Source organism: Ambystoma mexicanum, chromosome 3q (assembly GCF_040938575.1).
Source record: "Ambystoma mexicanum isolate Mex_15411 chromosome 3q, UKY_AmexF1_1, whole genome shotgun sequence".
Taxonomy (NCBI): Eukaryota; Metazoa; Chordata; class Amphibia; order Caudata; family Ambystomatidae; genus Ambystoma; species Ambystoma mexicanum.
In genome coordinates, this window is record NC_090926.1 from 34,914,383 (window position 1) to 34,934,607 (window position 20,225).

Below are 20,225 nucleotides of genomic sequence, written 5' to 3' on the forward strand. Positions count from 1 at the left end.
TCTAAATGATTCTTGCTTGAGTGTATTAAGGATTAGCAGATTTACATTAGTGCCCACGTTGCTCGTGAATCCAGTCTGACGAGGGTCTTGTCTATTGTTGTTTTTGGTCCACTCGTTGGATCTTTTAACGAGGATTGCAGCGAATATCTTGCCTATCGGGTCCAGCATTGCCAGCTGACGGTAATTTGCAGGATGTTTTCTGTCACCTTTCTTAAAAACTGACTATAATGGTCGTTTTCCAGGTTTTTGGTATGAGCTGATTTTAAAAGAAAACAGGTATACATTTTCACAGAACTGCATAAGAGGAGGTAGGAATTTACTGCAGTAGATGCAGGGTCCCCCCACTCATGTGGACGCCCCATTACTAATGGACTCATCCTAAGGGAAGCAATGGTTCTTGCAGCATTAGCTCACCTATGGGTAGCGGTGGCTGGATGTTGCCAGGCTGGGTGGTGACACCATGAGTTACTGCATCAGGTGTCACACACACTTCAGTCAGCCCCTCATCACGGCCCGGCCCATGAGCAGTGCAAGCCTGACAGTGACACGTGCTAACCTGCTAATGAAATGTAGCAGCAGAGACCCCTGATGTTACATTTCATTAGCAGGTTAGCACGCTTCACTGTTCGGCCGGCACCGCAGCGGCGGTGACAGAAATAGGCTGTAGCTTTGAGCAATTGCGTTTGTATTGCTCAAAGGTGCAGCCTATACAGTGGCTTCACTAGGGGCGTGGGGAGTCGGTCCACACCCCCCACCCTGCACTCTCTTTGTGATGCCACTGATTCCAGGTGGAACTCACTCACTGGACCCCCTTTCTAAGAAAGGTCTTCCAGGGAAAGGTAGTGAGTGTTAGTGGGATTCCTCCTGCTTGGGGACTCCTAAGCCTCCAAGAGGTCTTTCCGGAGTGTGAACACATGCTTGCACTATCACACAAAAGTTATGCATTCAAGCACCTCGCCATCGGGGCGCAGATAATTTAGGCTGATGATGCTGATCGATGCATGCATTTTTCTCAGCCGCCATGGCTGGCTCACCTGTGCCCTTACCACAAAGCAGTCCTATCCACGGCAACTTCCTCTTCTGTTTCTTTTTTCAACCCAATCACTAGTGCGTTCTCACTCTGTAGTCACTGGAAGCCCACTTCTGTGCACTAGCAGCCACGATGTGGCCCTATGAGTCGCCATGGGGAAAAGGAGGAAACGGGAAAAAGCGATTTTGTTCAGAGTTCCAGTCACTTTTCCATGGCGGATATGTTTGCTTGGACTTCGTTTTCTTTGATGCGAAGACAATCACCGTGGGCGTCCTTCCATCAAAGGAAACTTTTGTAAGCAACCATTAGCTTTGCTGGGTGCTAATGGCAATGCATGCGTTGCTCGGTGCTTTCTCTTGGCCTGCAAAGCGTTACCAGCTGTTATGGCCCACCCCGAGGTATTTATCACCAAATTCAAGCATCCAAACATAGTCCTGCTAGCTTCTGACATCTGATTCTGTACTAGGGTCCCTCAGAGGCATGAGCTTCGGTCCCAACGGACTGCCACCATTCAAGATGTGGCATGTGGCTGGAACAGGGAGCCACGACCAATGGGTGATTCAGAGATGTGAGTTTATAGCTTTAGCCCATTGACATCATTCTGGGATCTCAGATTTCATACATCAGTCCAGAGTACCAGATTTCACTTGAGCTAGTCAGGAGAGCCAAAAAAGCCAATACTTTTTCCAGCAATACTCAGGCCAATACTTGGCATGTATAGGGGACTGTCATCTTTACGTAGGTGGCTGCCTTAAATGTTCCATCAATACTCCGGGCATGTATAGAGGGGGACTGTCATCTTTACTCCGGTGGCTGTCTTAAATGTTCCATCAATACTCCGGGCATGTGTAGAGGGGGACTGTCACCTTTACTCCGGTGGCTGTCTTAAATGTTCCAGCAATACTTGGGGCATGTATAGATGGGGACTGTCATCTTTACTCCGGTGGCTGTCCTGTTCAATCTCTTTTGTCTCTCCTGCAGAATCTGCTCTCTCTCCCCATATGGGTCCTCCTGGATGAGGACGTGCGGATTTTCTTCTACCAGACAGGCTTCGACAAGGACACAACGCCCAGTGGGCGCCTCCGCAGACTGCGCCCTCCAACACGCAGAGTGTAAGTGGAACTTTTACTGTCCTATATTTTTTGCTCAATACCCTGTAGCCCTCATTAGGACTCTGGCGCTAAACCATGGTGCTACTAGCACCATGGTCCATGCCGGAGTCCGCCACAGAGAAAGGGGGAATTACCACCCCATTCCAAGGTTGGCGGGGCGGTAATTCCCCCTTTCTCCATGGCCCTTCCCCATTCCCATTTTTGCCCCATAGGGCTCAATGGGAATGGGGAAGGCGGCAATTACGGTACTGCAATACGGTACTGCAATTTCGGTACCGTAATTGCCATCAAGGTCCCTTTGCGGGTCCCTACTTTAACGGCTGGTCCAGACCAGCCGTTCAGGTCGGGAGCTGCAAAGGGACCTCGTAGTAAGGCGTTAAGGGGTTAACGGCGCCGCAGCCTTTTATGGCGCCATTAACCCCTTAACGACAGGGTCCTATTGAGGGCCCCTGTCTGTTCTTCCCTCTGTATCTGTCTGTAATGTTCATTTTTGCCCCTCATTCTCCACTCACTTGGCTCTTTACCCTTTGCTATTCTTTCTTGGAAATGTACTCTGTGGTGAACGTGGACTTGGACAGAATAATGGCAAGCACCTGACAGACTGTGTGGAATCAGCGTGAATATGATTTTTATTACAACATAAAAGAGCTCATTTTATAAGATTTTGTAATTTGACGGTGGGGAGCCATTATGTTTACACTGTAACAAAAGCGGCTCCCTGCTGAACATTTTATGTCATTTGCACTGCCGGGTGCAAATGTAAAGGGAAAAAAGCTGTGTACAAGCGCGCACGCTGCCGTTTGCCCTTCACATGTGTGCTGTGCAGTGCAAAGTGAGTAAACGCTGCTTGGCATGCTGGCAGCATTTATTTTTGTTTGGGGGCGCAGCTTGCCATGGTCGTAACAGTAGAAATGTAGCCAGAATTTCTCTTCGGGGAAGGGGTGCTGTCCCTTATACAGTAGGTCTGGGGCAGGGACTGCCATACATTAAGGAGACGTATTTATTTGGCGTGCTTACGTTTGCACTCAACAGCGACGAGGGCAATGTTTGAGCATTTATACATTGTCAGAAGCAGGAATACAGCCACAGCAGGTAAGTGTAATGGTTTATTGTGGGTAAGCATATGACATTATAGAGCATGCAGCAAGATGGCCATTACTGCTCAACACCTCCAACCGTCCCTTCAGCCAACTTTGCACCTCACGCACCAGGCATTGGGTGATGTCTCGAGAACTGTGCTGCATGAGGGTCATCATTACAACACATCCTCCCTCCGCCAAAGCAATATAACACTATGCTGAGATCTACCTTTAATATCAGTGCATGCTCCAATCAAAATAGGATGGAATAAAGGAATAAAGTGAGCAGTAATGGATAATTAAGATACAAATATATTTAATATAATTAGCTTTAGAACATTGCTGTCAATAAAAGTGTATTAAGAGCAATGCAGATATAAATGTACATTAAACAATACACAATCAACTGCCCAAACTTCAGATCAACATCACGATGCAGCAACAGTACACATTTTTTTCTCTCCTCTCCCTTTGCTTTGACTGAATAGGCATACATACTGTCTAGAAAGAACCTGGGTTAGTTGTTCAAAATATACTCCTGCAAATGATGTGGGAGTTTATGTACGTGCAAGAGTAGTCCTTCCAACATCAGGTGGATCAGCAAAATTGATCCTCACAGTTGACCGTGATCTTGTATTATCCTAGAGCTCCATCACCAGGAAATCACAACGCAATCAGGGGGATCACTTAATGATACTTCTTTCATTACAACAACATGGCCACTCACTTCAGGTGGCCCGTCCTCCATTGGAACAAAATCATAATGCACTTCATCTTTTCGAGTACGATCCGCCGCTATAACGTCCAGATGAATCTTTGTCCAAATTCCAGGTCTTGTGATTCTTTATCATTACCCAACCAGGGGCAATCTTAGCATTGCTTCGTGGGAGGCAAGGATTTCAGTAGACCATTTCTTCTCAAGCCAACCTGGATCACTCACATGGACATAATCATCTACAACCACCTCTAGATCCTTCACTTGCACTTTGGCGTCATAATGCTGTTGATGCTCAGTTGATGATTTTTGATTTTCTCCATTACTTTTCTTAGGCATACACTGCTGTTTTGATCACTAGATACCTTCGCTGGACACAACTATTTTTTAAATTTCCTCCCAAGCATCATGGTGAACAGTGATGCCCGGTCACCACATGCAGCGTATGCCTGTATGCCACCATCATGCTTTCCAACTCCATATACCAATCCAGTTGGCCAGCCAAGGGGAACTGCACACAAGTCAGGCAGTAATACGGCTGTAATTCCACCCAGCTGAATTACTGTTACCGCTGTGGCAGGCGGCAGAATACATTTTTTTATAACACATTGTTATTGTTAGAAAAGTATAACATGACAGAATAAAAAAAACAGTTGTCATTGCTAGGTTAGACATAAGCAGAAGAGTATCTGAAAGTTGATAGTGTAGCAGCAGAGAAAAGGATACATACCATTGTCCCACATAACATAAGGAGACAACAACGAAATAACACCTGTCAACCCTAACCACCCTATCTGACCCATACCCTCTGAAACATTTGGGTGCAGCCACTACCATGACAGACCTATGCACTTCGGCCATCCAACAGCTCAACCGTGTGCGTTTTGCCATACCCCCCATTACTGCAATGGTTTTCTTCGTCAGCCTCATTGTCATAGATAAAACACTTTCTTGTACTTACTGGACCCAGTTTCTCCCCTTGCACCCAGCAACACTAGTTTTGGGTCCAAGGGTACTCGGGGCCCCCAGCAGCGTGGAGAGCTTATGCGAACCCCTCCCCCAAAAAGCCTGGATCTGCGTACAGTCCCATACCATGTGGGAAAATGTTGCTCCTCATTCTCACATTTTAGACAGTTATCGTCATTTGCTATGGCCCAAAGGGACAGCGCCGCCCTGGTATGATATATCCGGTGCAATATCTCATACCGAGTGAGTCTTAGGTGAGCTGATATCCAGATGTCCCTCGGAAACATGACCATTTATCGGGTTCCATTACCTTCACATCTCTTTCCCAGCGCTCTCTGAGTCGGGTAAGCTCCTTGGCCCTAAATGCATTTAGGACCTGATATAGGGTGGAGGTCCCCTTGGTGGCAATACGCTCTGGAATGTGGGGTAAAAAGACAGCCCCAGAGCGACAGAGATGGAGAGGCCATGCTAGGCATCATTGTGAGAGTGAAGCTGGCTAAGTGTGGTGTTCCATTGAAATATAAAAGCCAGTAGAAAACAGTGATTTTGACATAAGGCATAGTGAATGAGTGAGAATGTGCCTCCCTCCATTTTCTTAGAATGTACAGGCACTCAGCTGAAGAAAGGTGCGAATTAGAACTGGAATATTGTTAACTGTGTCCAATGTATTCCAAACAAAAGACATGTGGCACTGCAGATGCTGACTTTGTGTAAAGGCACGTGACAGATTTACGGCTGCAGAAGTGTGCATGGAAGGAAATAAATACATTTGAAATACTGTGCATTTGGAAACTAAAAAGGAGGAATGATGCCTTACATTTCAGGAATAAAGAGACTTAATTTCCTTCATATAAAATTAGACTGTAAAGAGAAAGGCCTATTTCATTTTTGCATAAATGAACACTGGTTCCTTATGTAACTGTGGCCAATCTGTGAAAATAATACCAAGACGGGACTTATTTCTGTTCAGGCATTCTGTAAAGAAAAAGTTTATTTCTTGCCAGCAACCCTGGATGCAATACAACATATCATGTGTAAATATGTTTCATAAATGTAAATACTATTTCTTAGAATTGTGCATGTAACTGAACTGGTGGTATCTGGAACTGTGACACCCTGACCTTTGGGCTGGGTTAATCAAGGAAACAGGCTTGGAGCTTCCGTTAAATATACAACAAAATGTTGCAAGAGAGATCAGAGCTACGTGATACAGATAATATGACCAACAGAAATGACCTTTGAGGTCAGGTTCCCGATAAAGAGTTCTTTAGCTCTGAGTAAAGACCCTTTGAAGCTCAGCAGAAGAGGGTAGAATAAATATTGGCCCGAGGAGGTGGCTAGTCACATGTTTAAGGAGGAATGGAAACTTAGAGGGGAAAAGGAGAAATTAAACTACCTCTCATATAATGTCTTGCCATATGTTTAACATTGACTACATTTTCCTAAATAAAAAGAGCATTGTGTGGCCCGGTGAGCGCAGCCTGGTTCATTTTAAAGAGGATTAAAAAGCCTTTTGGGACCATGTAAAAGCAAATGTTTTGTGATGTACATAACTTACGTTATGATCAAAATTATGATTCTGGCATTTTCATAAGTCTGAGGAACTGGAAAATTGGTGAAGTTTTAAATCATTAAATTCATGTTTGAATTGGGAAGTGTCTCATTTCTAGCTGTTTCAGTGCAGCAGCAAACCGGGAAAAATCTTGGCTTTGCCTAGGAAGGGCATGCCGAAATAAAATTATTAAAATTATTATTTTCTGACTCCCTATAAAATGTAGAATCCAAAAATATATTGATTCATGTAGTTATCTGAAAAATTAGCGTAGCTGCCCTGTTGTTAGATTTCCAGACTCCAAAAAGGTAAAACCCACCCTCTTGTCATTTTGAGATGATAAATCTTTCTCCTCCATCAGCCTACATCATAATCTGGGTAATCCTTAGCGCGTTGTATTGAAGTTAATTAATTCCCATATAGAAAATCACGGGATGAGTATTGTTAAAATTCGAAAACGAACAAAGTTCACGCCCAGTGTGTTAGAACAGGTATAGACAATAAAGACTTCTGTGACGGTTCTTCTGAAACCCCTGACTCCTGTACCGAAGTGGGGTGTCCACAATCCCAAAATAAGTAGCCCTAAAACGCTGCTATTCAAGTGAATGCAGAGGGTGCAAAATGAAATTCCCCATTTATTCCATTGCATCCCAAACCAGAATTACCAAGCATTACATTTCAATTGTAAGTGTGTTGAAAAATGAAATCCCCCTTTTATTCCATTATCCCAACCTTGCCTTTCAAATAAAAGCATAAAAAACGATTTTCCCATCCAATTCCTTTCTCAAACAATGCCTTTCTAAAAATCAAGCCAAAGCGATTTTGCCATTGTATTGTGAATGTTTTCTATTGGTTAATTTGCAATTAAATCTGATGTAAGTTGTGATTGCATATTTCAAAATTTTACCTGTGTTGTTTTAATAAAGGAAAGTCATTTGGAGTTGTGATATTGTGTAGTGCCACAGCATTGGTGGTTGATGTTGGTTGCTAGTCTTCTTTGTCAAATCTTAAATAAATATATATATATATTCTTACTATACACCAGTCTGGTTCCTCATCCATTGGTGATATAGGGTATTTGTTGGGGGTTAGTGCAAGACGGGTTGGAGGACTCACTAAAGTTGAATCTGTATAAGCACTTTGGGTGCGCCCTACCTTGCTTGGGGGGAAAGGAACTCCCTGAGTTTACTTTACCACCTAATCAACAGCAACAAAGCTGGGGGTGTGTGGCCGGGGTTTGGCTGAGAGTCTTCTCTTGTGACAGTATGATAGCAGCAGACTATTCATTTGGGTGTAATTGCATTGCAGTGGGTGGAAAGTTGTGTTGCATTTTGAAGGTGCCATTCAGACCTGTATTCGGACATGTAGCCTGTGTTCCAGGGCGGTGTATAGATAAAACAGTGTTGATTTTGAGTTGTCATTGTGAGTGGAAACTAAGCAGGAACAGGGATGAGATTTTCTCCCCTTACATAGAGAGTATATAATGTTCAGAACTCATTTCAGAATGAGCACCATAGAAATCAATATGGCCAGGAAGCACCTCCTATCCAAATAGTTTATTGAAGGTGAATGGGTATAACAAGAAAATGAAATGTGGCAAGCTAGAATGATTCAGGTTATCTCTGCAAATGTTGATATGTGGCAGGATAATGGGCTGTTACATCAGGCCCTGCAAACTTTTACATAACACAGACCAGCATAGATGAGCACATTCAAATGGCTCATCTCACAGCATATATGTACTTCCATATGCTGATCATGGAAGAAAGACACCAGGATAGTGTGGGCTCTGTGCAAAACCAGGCAGAGCTTTTTAATCAAGAACAGAGAGAGTTGAAACAATTAGAGGCTAAAGCACAACAGAGCCAAATTCAGAGTCAAGATTAGAAAATATTATTCAACAGCTAAAAGAAGAGTTAGCCACACAACAGCAATCGAATGCAGAGCGAGAGGCTCGATTTTCTGCATTGCAAGGGTAGTATGAAGAATGTCTTGAAAATCTGAGCGCAAGTCAACACAAATTAAATGAGCAGGTTGTTCACAATAGAGCCTGCTTAGAGGATATTTTCACATTTGAAGCAAAGGTTAAACAACTGAAAGCTGAAAACAGCCAGTTATACACTAAGGAGGTTAATTCTCAGGGTGAATTGGATCCGATGCACAAAGATCTGAACACCTTGAAACAGCAGAGAGAGAGCAGTGAAGGGAAGAAAATTACAAATTAAGTCAAGAGAATAGTGCCCTGTTTCAGGAAGTGCATCAGTTAAGGATAGGCACAAGGCAAGAAAATTCAAAATTAATGGAACATGTGAGGCAAGCAGAGGTTGAAATAGAGCAGGCACCATTAGCCAATATTGCACAAGGGGAAGAGATTAGTCTCCTGAAAAAGAAACGATCTGAATATGCACTGATGATACCAGCCTCACAGTAGGAAAATAAGTCCCATTGTGAAGAGAACAAGGGACTAAGAGACTGATTAATGGCACACAATAAAGTGCTAGAAGCCACTCAAGGTTGGAAAGTGTAATAGTGTCATGATGCCTACCCCCAGGCATCCGGACCAAGCCCATCAGCCCCGGGAGCAGGCATCTAGACATTTAATAAAACTTCAGCAGCCCCGATTAGAGGCTATCTGGGTTCAGTCATGGCGCCTTAGGCTCCAGGCTCATAGTATGAATCAGTCCTGGTGCCTAAGGTGCCAGGATCATAGTCATTACTTACCTCAGGCAGACCATGCTGCAAATGACTCCAATCCAACATGAAGCCTGAATGGGACTATTTTTCTACAGGGACTATTTTTTACTCGGGTTTGGTTCTAGGGACTTCTTACCTGGGACTACTTTTGAGGCTATTTAAACCACACCCGACCAGCAACACACGCTTCGCGTTATTCTGCATCCAGCAGCGTAACACTCACCGTGCCTGCAGCCTGCATCCACTCTTCTGCCACATCCGCCTCGAATCCGGAGCTCCTAAAACAAAGAGGAAAGAAAGGGACAAGGTTAGAAAACAAACTTATTTCTATTCCACACCTGATTCTGGATCCATCTTTTCTCCGGACCTGTAAAGAACATAATTTCTGCAAGAGCCGCATCTCCAGCTGCAGCGCCGCGCCATACTCACGAGTCTTCACAGCATCCTTCGGGTCGGCGCTGCCTCCATCATTTCTTCGCCGAACTTCGGCACCTAGGAGACAAAAGAAAACCACAAGGTGAGCCGAGGGAACCAACAAATATAATTCTTACCACCATCGACTTACCTGATTTACCACCGGAGGCATCCTTTTGTGACTCTCCATATTTTCACGTGCCGCATCTGTAAAGAGAGACAAAACAACATGTTTTCCTCGTGCAACATTTACCGGACAGCGCTGGGTAATACAGACTCTTACCTGAGCGCCACCAGCTGCCACAAGAACATCTTTTCACGAGCCAGCTGAAAGACAAGAAAGGAAGGGGGGAACAAGAGTGAACATCTGACATATTGAACTCTATGAACTTAATACTTACTGGTCTTCACCAGGAACCTCAGAGTCAATACTCTCCGGAACTCTCCCGAGCCTTCAAACCAGTGAAGTAACTGGAATCGACGTGCCCCTGCAAAACCACGCACGATAGAGAGCTCATCTTTCAAGAATATAAGGTGAGATTGCGGCAAGGGCATTTCGGAGGTGATTAGTTGGGGAGGACTGTGGGGGTGCCATCACTTGAATCCACAAGTGGCTAAATCCATCCCTCCACGTGCAGGAGAATATTTCTACAGGTTAAGCAGACAAGATTAGGAGGGCAGATCCACGCATCACGTGGGTGGAGACTGCAGCTGTCCGGGTCTGACCGACGCCCCTGTGGGAGCCAGGTGAGCGTAACAAATAGCCAATTATAAACAGGCTTTGAGGCACCCCGACCAGTCAGGATATGGAAAGCACCCTCCAATTAAGGAGTGATGACCTCTTTACCAGAGACCTCAAGCCAACTCACCACCTCATATGTACGGGGTGCAGCTGACTTAATGCCTGCCAGGTTTCAAGATCAGGTAAACTTGAGACAGCTAGACTCAACCAGGCCTAGTCAAACAGATCCAGATGGCTAGTCCTTATCAGATATTGATGAATATTCATTTCTACCCAGTAGAAGGGAAGGTGGCCGGACCAGTGGGCACTGGTAATTTAAAAATACCCTGGTATGTACTTCTGACCAGGAGGGCTCCTATGATGAAAAGATCAGGGAGTTGGACTGGCAGAAAATGAAGTTACAAAGGGACCACCTGGTCTGTTTTGCAGAAAGAGAAGGGCCAGAGTTTAGGCCTCAAAAGAGTATCTTAAAAACTTCCACACATTCAGGGAGGTGGGGGGAATTCTCCACCATACCCAGTAGGAGGGATGAGGAAGATGAGTACTTCCCCATGCGAAAAAGTACACGAGAAATGACCATGAGAGCCCACAGTGCCACAGGGGAGAAGAGTCTGGACCCTGTCATTCTGGGAGGATTTCCCAGTCTCATAGAGGTAGAGGACTCCTAGAGGACAGGGAATGTACCACCAATAGCAGCAGCTCTGAGTCAGATGGTGAGTGGACTCAGGTGCAGCGTAAAATAAATCAGATAAAGGCCATAAGGAGCTTTATGACTCCCTACCATAAGAGCGCCACATTTTCAGTATGGGAGCATCTAGACCTTTATGACAATCATAGAAATTCCATGGTGTTTGTCAAATGGACATTCTCCCCTGAATACTCCAGCATATTTGCAGGGTTGGAGCACCAAGATCACCAAAAAAGGTCCGCCTACAAGGTGGCCCTTTTAAAACACTTCTCCATTCATAGAAATCCCCAGGAGGCCCGCAAGGCAGCACACAACCTGCAGTGTGGGGAAGACCAAGCGCCTAGAGAGTTTTTGCAGGAGCTGAAGTGAGCATTTGCACAGACCTCTAGGCGGGTGAACACAATAGCCGGAAGTTGTCAAAATATACTTCCATGCTCTCCTGAAATACAGTAGAACCCAACTAGTAAGGGATTTCCATGAGCGTAGGACCCTCGATTGGGTGATAGAACAGGCCACCTGGATTTATGAGGTCCAGAAGCCCTCTGAAAAAAAAAAACCTAAAAACCCCAAACCATCGAACACACCCGCCACTGCAAAGGTAGCCAAGGCGACAAATACACCCACATTGGACTTGGAGATGGGGGACCTAAAAATACTCCTCCCACCAACAAGCAGAATGAGAGGCAGATCCAACCCAATAGGGTAGTCGTCAGGCAGGGTACCAGACCAACACTCCATCTGACCCTGCCATCTATATCAGTTCAAGTTACAAGGGTAACAGACCCATCCTATGTATGGACTCCCACGGCACAAGGGGGCTCCAATCAGGTAAGTACTGCCCCAGGAAACCTCCCACGAAACTTCCCTCAGGAGGGAAGAAATACTCCACCCCCAAGTTTCTTTCCCAGATACCATTCACACCCCAGTTTCCAGACTAATCCTCCTCTCTCTCCCAGCTGTCAGGACAATAGATTCCCAAAGGAGAGAGAAGGGAGACCTAGGATGGAAGGTTAACAGGGAAACACCCAATACCCAAGGTAATCTGGGAGAAGCTACCCTTTCCGGGAGCAGCAACGGTATGAATCCAGACCTCCCCACCAACCAGAAAATAAGTCACAACTGGAGCGACAAGTTCAACAACTAACTCAAGACCTAGGTCGCATGTTGAGGGCTTAGCCGAACCCTCAACTGGAAACTGCTGACCAGGATAACTCAACACCCAGGTCTGCTGCCCCAGAGCAATGATGAGAAGAAACCTCCGACAGACAACAGGTTCCAGAGGAGAGGGGCCGGGTGGAAGGGAGATGCAAAGCCCTAGGGGAAGCTTCCTTTCCCACTCGAACAAAACCCCTGGAAACATCTGAACCTGAAAATAAATCTTTTACCACCAAAAAGCTGGAACCTAGGGAACAGAGGGTAAGTAGGAGAATTTGAAAGCCAAAGACAAACCACTTTGTGGAAGAAGTCTGTATCATCCCTTTTGACTGAGATTAATCCCTGGAGGATTCAGGGAGGAAAATCTTCTCGTTCAGAGATGAAGGGATCCCTCCCACGGAAAAAATGAGTCCCAAAAGATAGGGTAAGTATGGAAACCGACCCAGAGCAAGAAGCTCTTAAACCCAAACAATTTCACCCAGAGGATCCAGAAATCTCAGAGGTATCCTCCCCCAAACAGGTTCGGGTAACTGTGTCCAGGAAAAAGGGCACAGCAAAGAATTGGGTGGAAAAAGTAGACTACCCATAACCACCTGTTTCAGGGGGCAAAATCTTTTTACAGATTCACAGACTCCGACACAGAAAACTGTCCAAGATCACACAGTGTCGGAGTTCAATATAAAAAAGTTAACCACCAAGCTGGCACATAATGCACATTTTCATTTTGGCTTTAAGGAGAGAGAAGGAAGCATTTTATGCTTCTGTCAAGGTAATGGGTCAGTGTGCATTATCAGCACTAGTGGACACTGTATACCAAGCCACCCTCCTGTCCAAAAGACCTTCAACCAACTAAATTCAGGAAGAGGGGAGAGTCACCAAATTCCCCTCAAACCTCTTCCTGGGCAACTCTAAAACCTTGATGGGAGTGATATCTCTGTCAAAGGGACTGCAGATCTGGGGGCTATAAATTGGGCGTCACTCCAGAAGCCACACCTTGTCTACTGGGGAATAACCTCATTCGGAGGCTGTCACCCCTGATTGATTACATGAACAAGGTCCACAGGACTCTGACTAACCAGCCAATTAAATTAAAACAAAGCACAAATTATGTGAGTTTGAATGGCACATGCCACATGATTGAACAGCGATCGACAAAATAGAATTCCATTTTAGGAACAATCAAGTCCCAGACATCACTGTCATCTCTGTAGGAGAACAAACTAGTGATGGGAACCCTTCTCCATTCTTGAAAATTAACCTCCCTCCCAGTTTTAAGCAGCATTCCACATTGGAGGGATATACTCTGAAGTTTTATACCAATCCACAATCAGAGGAAAACTCAAATCCCATGACAAAAGATGATGAAAAACCAGCTCAAGGTTTGACTGACATCCAGATAAAGGGTGAACAGCTGTTTTCCCCTTTCAGATAAATGAGGGGGAGGAGCCTCTTCTCACTAGAGTATGCCTGAATAATGGAAGAATCTTCTACAGTGAAGCATTATTCGGGAAGCTCCCAAAAGATCAGACCATTCCCACATTTAAATTGATAAGTGGGAAGTGGGCCTGGGAACTCCAACTTCCAAACATCTCCTGCCTAGCAGGTGTATGCTAAAGATTTCCATTGGCAACAAAAGCATAGAACATAATTGTTGGGTTGTGAGAGATGTCCCCTACACCTTTTACTTAGGTGGCAACATTCTCAATCAATTTGCAATTAATTTGGACCTAATTAATAATAAAGCCTGGTCCTGACTTGGGGGCAACCCCCTGGGCTTTGACAACACTGATAAAGCATTCTGATCAGCTCAATTGCTGCTGTGTGCAGTTAAAGTTCAAGTGAGAGAAGAGGTTAACATCCCAGGTCAGGTGCAACAATTTACAATTTCCTTAAAAATTAAGCGGGGACAGAACCTCAAAAACAAGGACGCCTATATAAATCTGAATCATCATCTCCAACAGCAATGTTTGTATTTACATCCAACACCCCTAGTTGACCTAGAACATGACACCATTTGAATATTGGTGGATAATACTGACCCTCAAAGTATCACTTTGGGCGCAGACCCCTTAATTGGAATGGCGGTTGATGCCCAACATTATTCTATTGATTTAGGTAATGAGATCCTTGGGTCAATTCCAAATGACTGCCTCCATACAGACAACAGTATCCCTCCGGAAGCGATTCTCACCAGGCAAGGGGGGAATTTCTTGGCATAGTCTTCCTGCCCTTATGGTGGGGAAGAGGTGACCTGTGACATCAGGAAGCATGAGCTGATATTCTGAGTTAACACTTACTTGAAACCTCACGTCCAGGCCAACACCATAGCAAGAGATCTCTCTACCCAATGGGAGGATACTGCCAAAATTGCCAAGCCCAAGGTCTTTCCAGGCTGTAAGCAGATGGTCGAAGAACAAATCAATTTCGCTGATGCCTGTGAGACCGAGGAGCAAAAGCAAAAGCAGAAACAGGTGTTTCTGGATTTACATGATATATTTGCAGTGGATTCATATGATTGTGGACACACAGAGATACATTCAACCACCATACCTACAGACCCTGAGATGGTTCCAATATTTGCGAAGCAACACTGGTTACCTTCCTTGTCTATGGAGTCACTCACAGAGATTATTAAAAATGTAGAATCGTCCAATCCAAAGTACCCAATGAAGACTTTGCGCAGATCTAAGGGAGTTAAATAAACATGTCAAGATGGCCTCTTCCCTACATTGATCAGGGACTGGCCCAGGTTCAAGGATCAAAGGTGTATACCGCCATTGACTTGACCAACGGTTACTGGACAGTACCCGTGAGTAGGGAAGACCAGTATATGCTTGCCTTGCCTAGGGAAGACCAGTATACGCTTGCAGCAATACACGTGGACCCAAACTCCTTCTGGATACATAAACTCTGGCAATTAATTTAATATCTTCCTACATAAGGGCATGCCCGATTTGGGCAAAAAGGGAAACCTGGTCTATGTAGATGATGTCTTGATCAAGAGCTCAACTGTGGAGGAACACATAGTGGAAATACACTAGGTTCTGGCCCAGTTGAAGAAAGCCAGAGCAAAACTGTCCTTTCAGAAGGCACAGTGGTGTAAGACCCGCGTGAACCTCTAGGGCACAAAATCACCCGTGAGGGTCTTAGTCCCCAGGCGAAAAAGGTGGAAGCATTATTGCAATTGAAAGACCCTAATACTCTGAGAGAACTAAGAAGCCTTCGTGTACTCACTAATTATAGTAGAAAGTTCATTGAAGATTGCACAGAGGTCAGACGACCCATGGTCCATTTATTAAAGGCAGGGGACAAGTGGGAGTGGGGTCCGGAACAATCCGAGGCAGTGAAACAACTTAACAGAAGCCTATCCCAAGCCCCTTTTTGGCTTACCCCATAAAGTACAAGGAGTTCTTCTTGGAGACAGGGTTCTCAGATACTTGCTAAACAGCTGTATTATACCAAAAGCACGTCAAGGTCAACAAAGTAATCTCATACGCGAGTTGCAGTTTTTCCTCCGTGGTGGAAAAATTCAATGATTGCGAAAAGGCACTCCTGGCAACGTGTGGGCATTGAAGAATTACCACCCATTCATCCAAGGGAGCACATCATTGTGGAGACTGCTCACCAACCCTTGCAATACTTACAAACTGAACAAATCCGAACAGGGAACGTGAGTAATTCCAGAATTACTACATGGATTCTGTCCATGCAAGGCTTTCCTGTGGAGGTCAGATATGGCCAAAACAAGAAGTCATCTAGCGCAAGGATTGGCTCATGACTATGCTCAAGAAAACTGTCTCGAGGATGAATGTCTAAGGACCAATGACAATATGGAGGTGTGCCTTACTTCCCCGCACAAAGTCTATGAGGAAGACACGTGTCAGGGGATACCCACAGTTTATGTGGATGGGTGCTCCTACCATGTTGACAATCACAGGGAAAAATAATTTGTGGTTGGCATTGGAAATGCCTGGGTGAATGATACCCCAGAACCCTGTGCTGGGTAAAAAATAGGTCCCCGAAGTAGTCAGGTGGCAGAGGTGATGGTGGTACATCAAGCCATCCTCACTGCAGTGCAACACCAACTCAAAGAACCGGTTATAATCACTGATTTAGATGATGTCGGGAATGGGTTTGTGGAGTTTGTGGAACACCTGATTAATTGGAAAAACTGAGGCATGCTGTGTGCGAATAATAAACCGCTTAGGCATGGGAAATTAATTCAATCAATTGATGATCTGGTAACATCTAATGAGATGACCATCTACTGGAAAAAGATCATAAGTTACCCCAAAATAGAGGGACCAGACAAAACTGAAAATGACTTGGCTGACCAATTGGCCAAAACCAGAACCATTCATGGGGATCTCATAGAAACCAAATTCCTGTTGGGGTAAATCCAGGTCACTGCTGTCACCAGGTCCCAAACCCATTCCAATAATGAACTCTCAACTGCCAGTGGAGTAATGAAACCTCAGATGCAGATTTGATTACTGCACAAAAAGATGGCCTAATTATTGGGAAATGTTATCAACATATTGAAGACCTTGTGAACGTTCCTCTGACAGAATCCAATAATATCAGGAAGAAGGCTCTGAGGTGTTGAGGTTTTCCAAAATGTTCCGAATCCAAGATGGTTTGTGGGTATGGAGATCCATATCTGGATGTGACCAGTGGGTGCTACCTACCTCATCCGGAGCCTGATGTTAAGTCACGCCCATGACGCGGCCACTGCCAGTCATAGGGTGTTTCATACAATATTAGAAATCTTGAGCAAGGTCGCATATTGGCCACACATGGGCCAGGATCTCGACATCTACTTAAAGGGGTGTCTTGTATGAGGTCAGTTTTAGCCACGTTCTCTCTCACACACAGCTGCCCTACAGGAAAGGGGAATGACGCGGTCTTGGTCAGATTTGCAAGTCAATTTCATCGGGCCAGTGATTCGCTCCTCTAGAGGAAACAAGTACCTGCTTACCGTAACATGCTTGTTTACCAAATGGGTAGAATGGAGACAGCTCCCACACTAATGGTCAACCATATCTTCTCTCATTTCGGCCTTCCCCAAAGGATTGAGGAAGTCATTTTGCCAGTGAGGTGATGACCAAGATGTGGGAGATAGTAGGGGTAAAGAGAAAACTTCACATTGCCTACCACCTAGCCTCAAGCGGGGGAATTAAGAGGTACAATAAAACAATACAATAAAACAATTGTAGGCATCTTGAAGAAGTTTGTGGCGGACTCTGGACCAAGTTGGGACATCCAATTACTGCTTGTCCTGATGGCCATCAGGTCCACGCCGTCTTCTGAAACCAAAAGGTCTCCATTTCAGCTCATGACTGGATGAAAAATGGTGCTACTTCAGCATCTGCTCTACAGAACTCAAGAGCAGACCCTGGTCAACATGTCCGTGACACGTAAGTACATTGAACATTTACAGAAACGCCGCCAGAATGCTTTTGCTTGCACTCAGAAAAGTCGGCAGAGGGAATGAAAGCCTGCTATGACTTAAAAACTACCAACAATGAGTATGAAGTAGAAGATAGGGTTTACCTGTGCAGTTGGTGTGGTACCTTTTAAATTGTCAATCAAATCTGACCTGCTGCCTATAAGATCTGCATGCCTAAAGGAGAAGATACGGAAGAGAAATGGGTCCATATTAATCAGTTCAAGAGCTGTCACCTCAGATAGACTTTATAACTGATTAAAGAACCCAGTGAGGGTAGAGCCCATGAACCATCTATAAAGAATTTATACTTACAAAGAATCTATAAAATCAGGAAAGCATATATAAATAATCTGTGTATAAAGGTTCATGTAAGGGAGATCAATGACAATGTGTTATGTGATGTTGTTTTGTTGTTCAAGTTGTATGTCTATTTACTGGGGAAAGAAGTACTGTATAAAATACTTAACCTCTCCTTTACTCTGGGCAGATTCAATAACTCCATACCTTTGAAAGGGGCCCCTGGGGTTCCCTCGTGCTATGGAAACAAGGCAATGACCATACACGAAAAGATGCGCCAGACAGAAGGTTTCAAATTCCCAATGCTAGGGTTTATTGCAAGCAAAAGATAGTATCAATTGGCCAATTCTGTTCTCACGCCCCGCGACGTGAGTTTCCTAAACCTCGGGGGACGCAAGAGAGCGAATTACGTACATCAGTTACATATATACAAAATGCATATCATACAGTCAGCAAAGTCATGTTCAACACCCATCTGTATTAAGTTCCTTTGAACTCAGGATGACGATGGACATATCCAACGAGTATGACGATTATAATGCTTTCAATGTCTATTCTAGTAACAATGTGCAATTTAGAAAGTGCAGAGGCATCTTTTAGAACACGGTGGTTCTGTTCTTGGAAGCAATCTGTACACGGGGGAAGTGCCACATTCCAAGCTTTGCTATCTATGAGGTACTATTCGTGTCCTGGGAGCCGACACGTTCTAAAGGGTTTTGCGAATGGGGGCCATAAGAGAAGCATAATTCAAGCCTTTAACTGTATTATTCTAACATATTCTACCATCGTACGAGACTGGCTGGCAGCTGTGAAGTGATTAAATGCCATGCAGCTTCCTCCCAAGACTACAGAGAGGGAGCATGGGAATTCCTCTCTGGGCTACTCATGAGGAGTTTCAGCAAACTCTTCAGTCCCACGACCTTGTCCTTTCATATTCAGACAACAATGTTAACAGTTGAGCAGAGTAAGCAGAATTCGCAAGAATTGCAAGCTGCAAAGCAGTTTTTAGACAGAAAGCAATGAGCAATGGTTAACAAACAAAATGGCGATTCTTGCTACATTTAAAATGGCCACTCGTCGGTCAAGCATAGCAGTTTATATTTCTATAATTTGGTGCATAAGACGATTGGCCCACGGCCATCAAGTTACGTCTATCATTCAAATGAAGGGTATTCATTTTTCCAGATTGACACCTTCACAGCTCGGGGGTTGGAGTCTCCAAAAAGGGAGGGGGCTAGGACAAAAAACCCAAAATCTGAAAATAGTGGAGTGCAGACCAGAGCGTCACTGCCCCAGGACAGGAAAAGAGCAGACATGCTCCAACGAGGAAATTCATGGAAAGAGACAAAGAAAATAAAACACTCTTCCCTTGCTCTTTTCTCAGAGTCACCTGAATCAAGGATCAAGGGGGGGACTTGTGGGATAAAAAGACAGCCCGAGAGCAACAGAGATGGAGAGGCCATGCTAGGCCCCATTGTGAGAGTGAAGCTGGCTAAGTGTGGAGTTCCATTGAAATATAAAAGCCAGTACAAAACAGTGATTTCAACATAAGGTCTAGTGAATGAGCGAGAATGGGCCTCTCTCCATTTTGTTAGAATGCACAGGCATTCAACTGAAGAAAAGTGTGACTTAGAACTGGAATATTGTTAACTGTGTCAATGTATTCCAAAAAAAAGACATGTGGCACTACAGATGCTGACTTTGTGTAAAGACACATGTGACAGATTTAAGGCTGCAGTAGTCCGCATGGATGGAAATAAATGCATTTGAAATACAGTGCATTTGAATCTAAAAATGAGGAATGAGGCCTTACATTTAAGAAATAAAGTCAAATGGCAGACTGTGTTCTCAGGAATAAATATACTTATTTTCCATCATGTAAAATGACAGCCTGCAAAGACAAAGGCCTATTTCGTTTTTGCATAAATGAACTCTGGTTCCTTGTGTCTCTATCGCCTATCTGTGTAAATAATACCAAGAGTGGACTTATTTCTGTTCAGGCAGTCTATAAAGAAAGAGTTTATTTCTTGCCAGCAGCATGGATGCAATACCAATTGTCATGTGTAAATATGTTTCTTAAATTTAAATGTTACTTTTCAGAATTGTGCATGTAACTGAACTGAACTGGTGGTATCTAGAACTGTGCCCCCCAGACCTCTCTGGGTTGGGTTCATCAAGGGAACATGCATGGAGTGTCAATTAAAAATGCAAGAAATGTTGCAAGAGAGATTGGAACTATGGTGATACAGATAACATGACCAACAGAAATGACCTTTAAGGTCAGGTTCCCCATAAAGAGTGCATTAGCTCTGAGCAAAGATCCTTTGAAGCT

At 44.4% G+C, this 20,225-nt stretch overlaps 2 protein-coding genes across 4 annotated transcripts in view; one reads left to right on the plus strand and one right to left on the minus strand.

The window, feature by feature from the left end:
- The window catches only part of PVALB (parvalbumin), a 503,057-nt gene that overhangs the window by 424,669 nt on the left and 58,163 nt on the right, over positions 1 to 20,225 (minus strand). The gene's annotated exons all lie outside the window — the stretch shown is intronic.
- Positions 1 to 20,225, plus strand: part of NCF4 (neutrophil cytosolic factor 4) — a 267,387-nt gene that overhangs the window by 120,689 nt on the left and 126,473 nt on the right. For all 3 annotated transcript variants that reach the window (XM_069653000.1, XM_069653003.1, XM_069653001.1), the window contains exon 5: positions 2,012 to 2,142. In XM_069653000.1, coding sequence (XP_069509101.1) covers positions 2,012 to 2,142 — 131 coding nt within the window. The remainder of the gene's footprint in view (positions 1 to 2,011; positions 2,143 to 20,225) is intronic.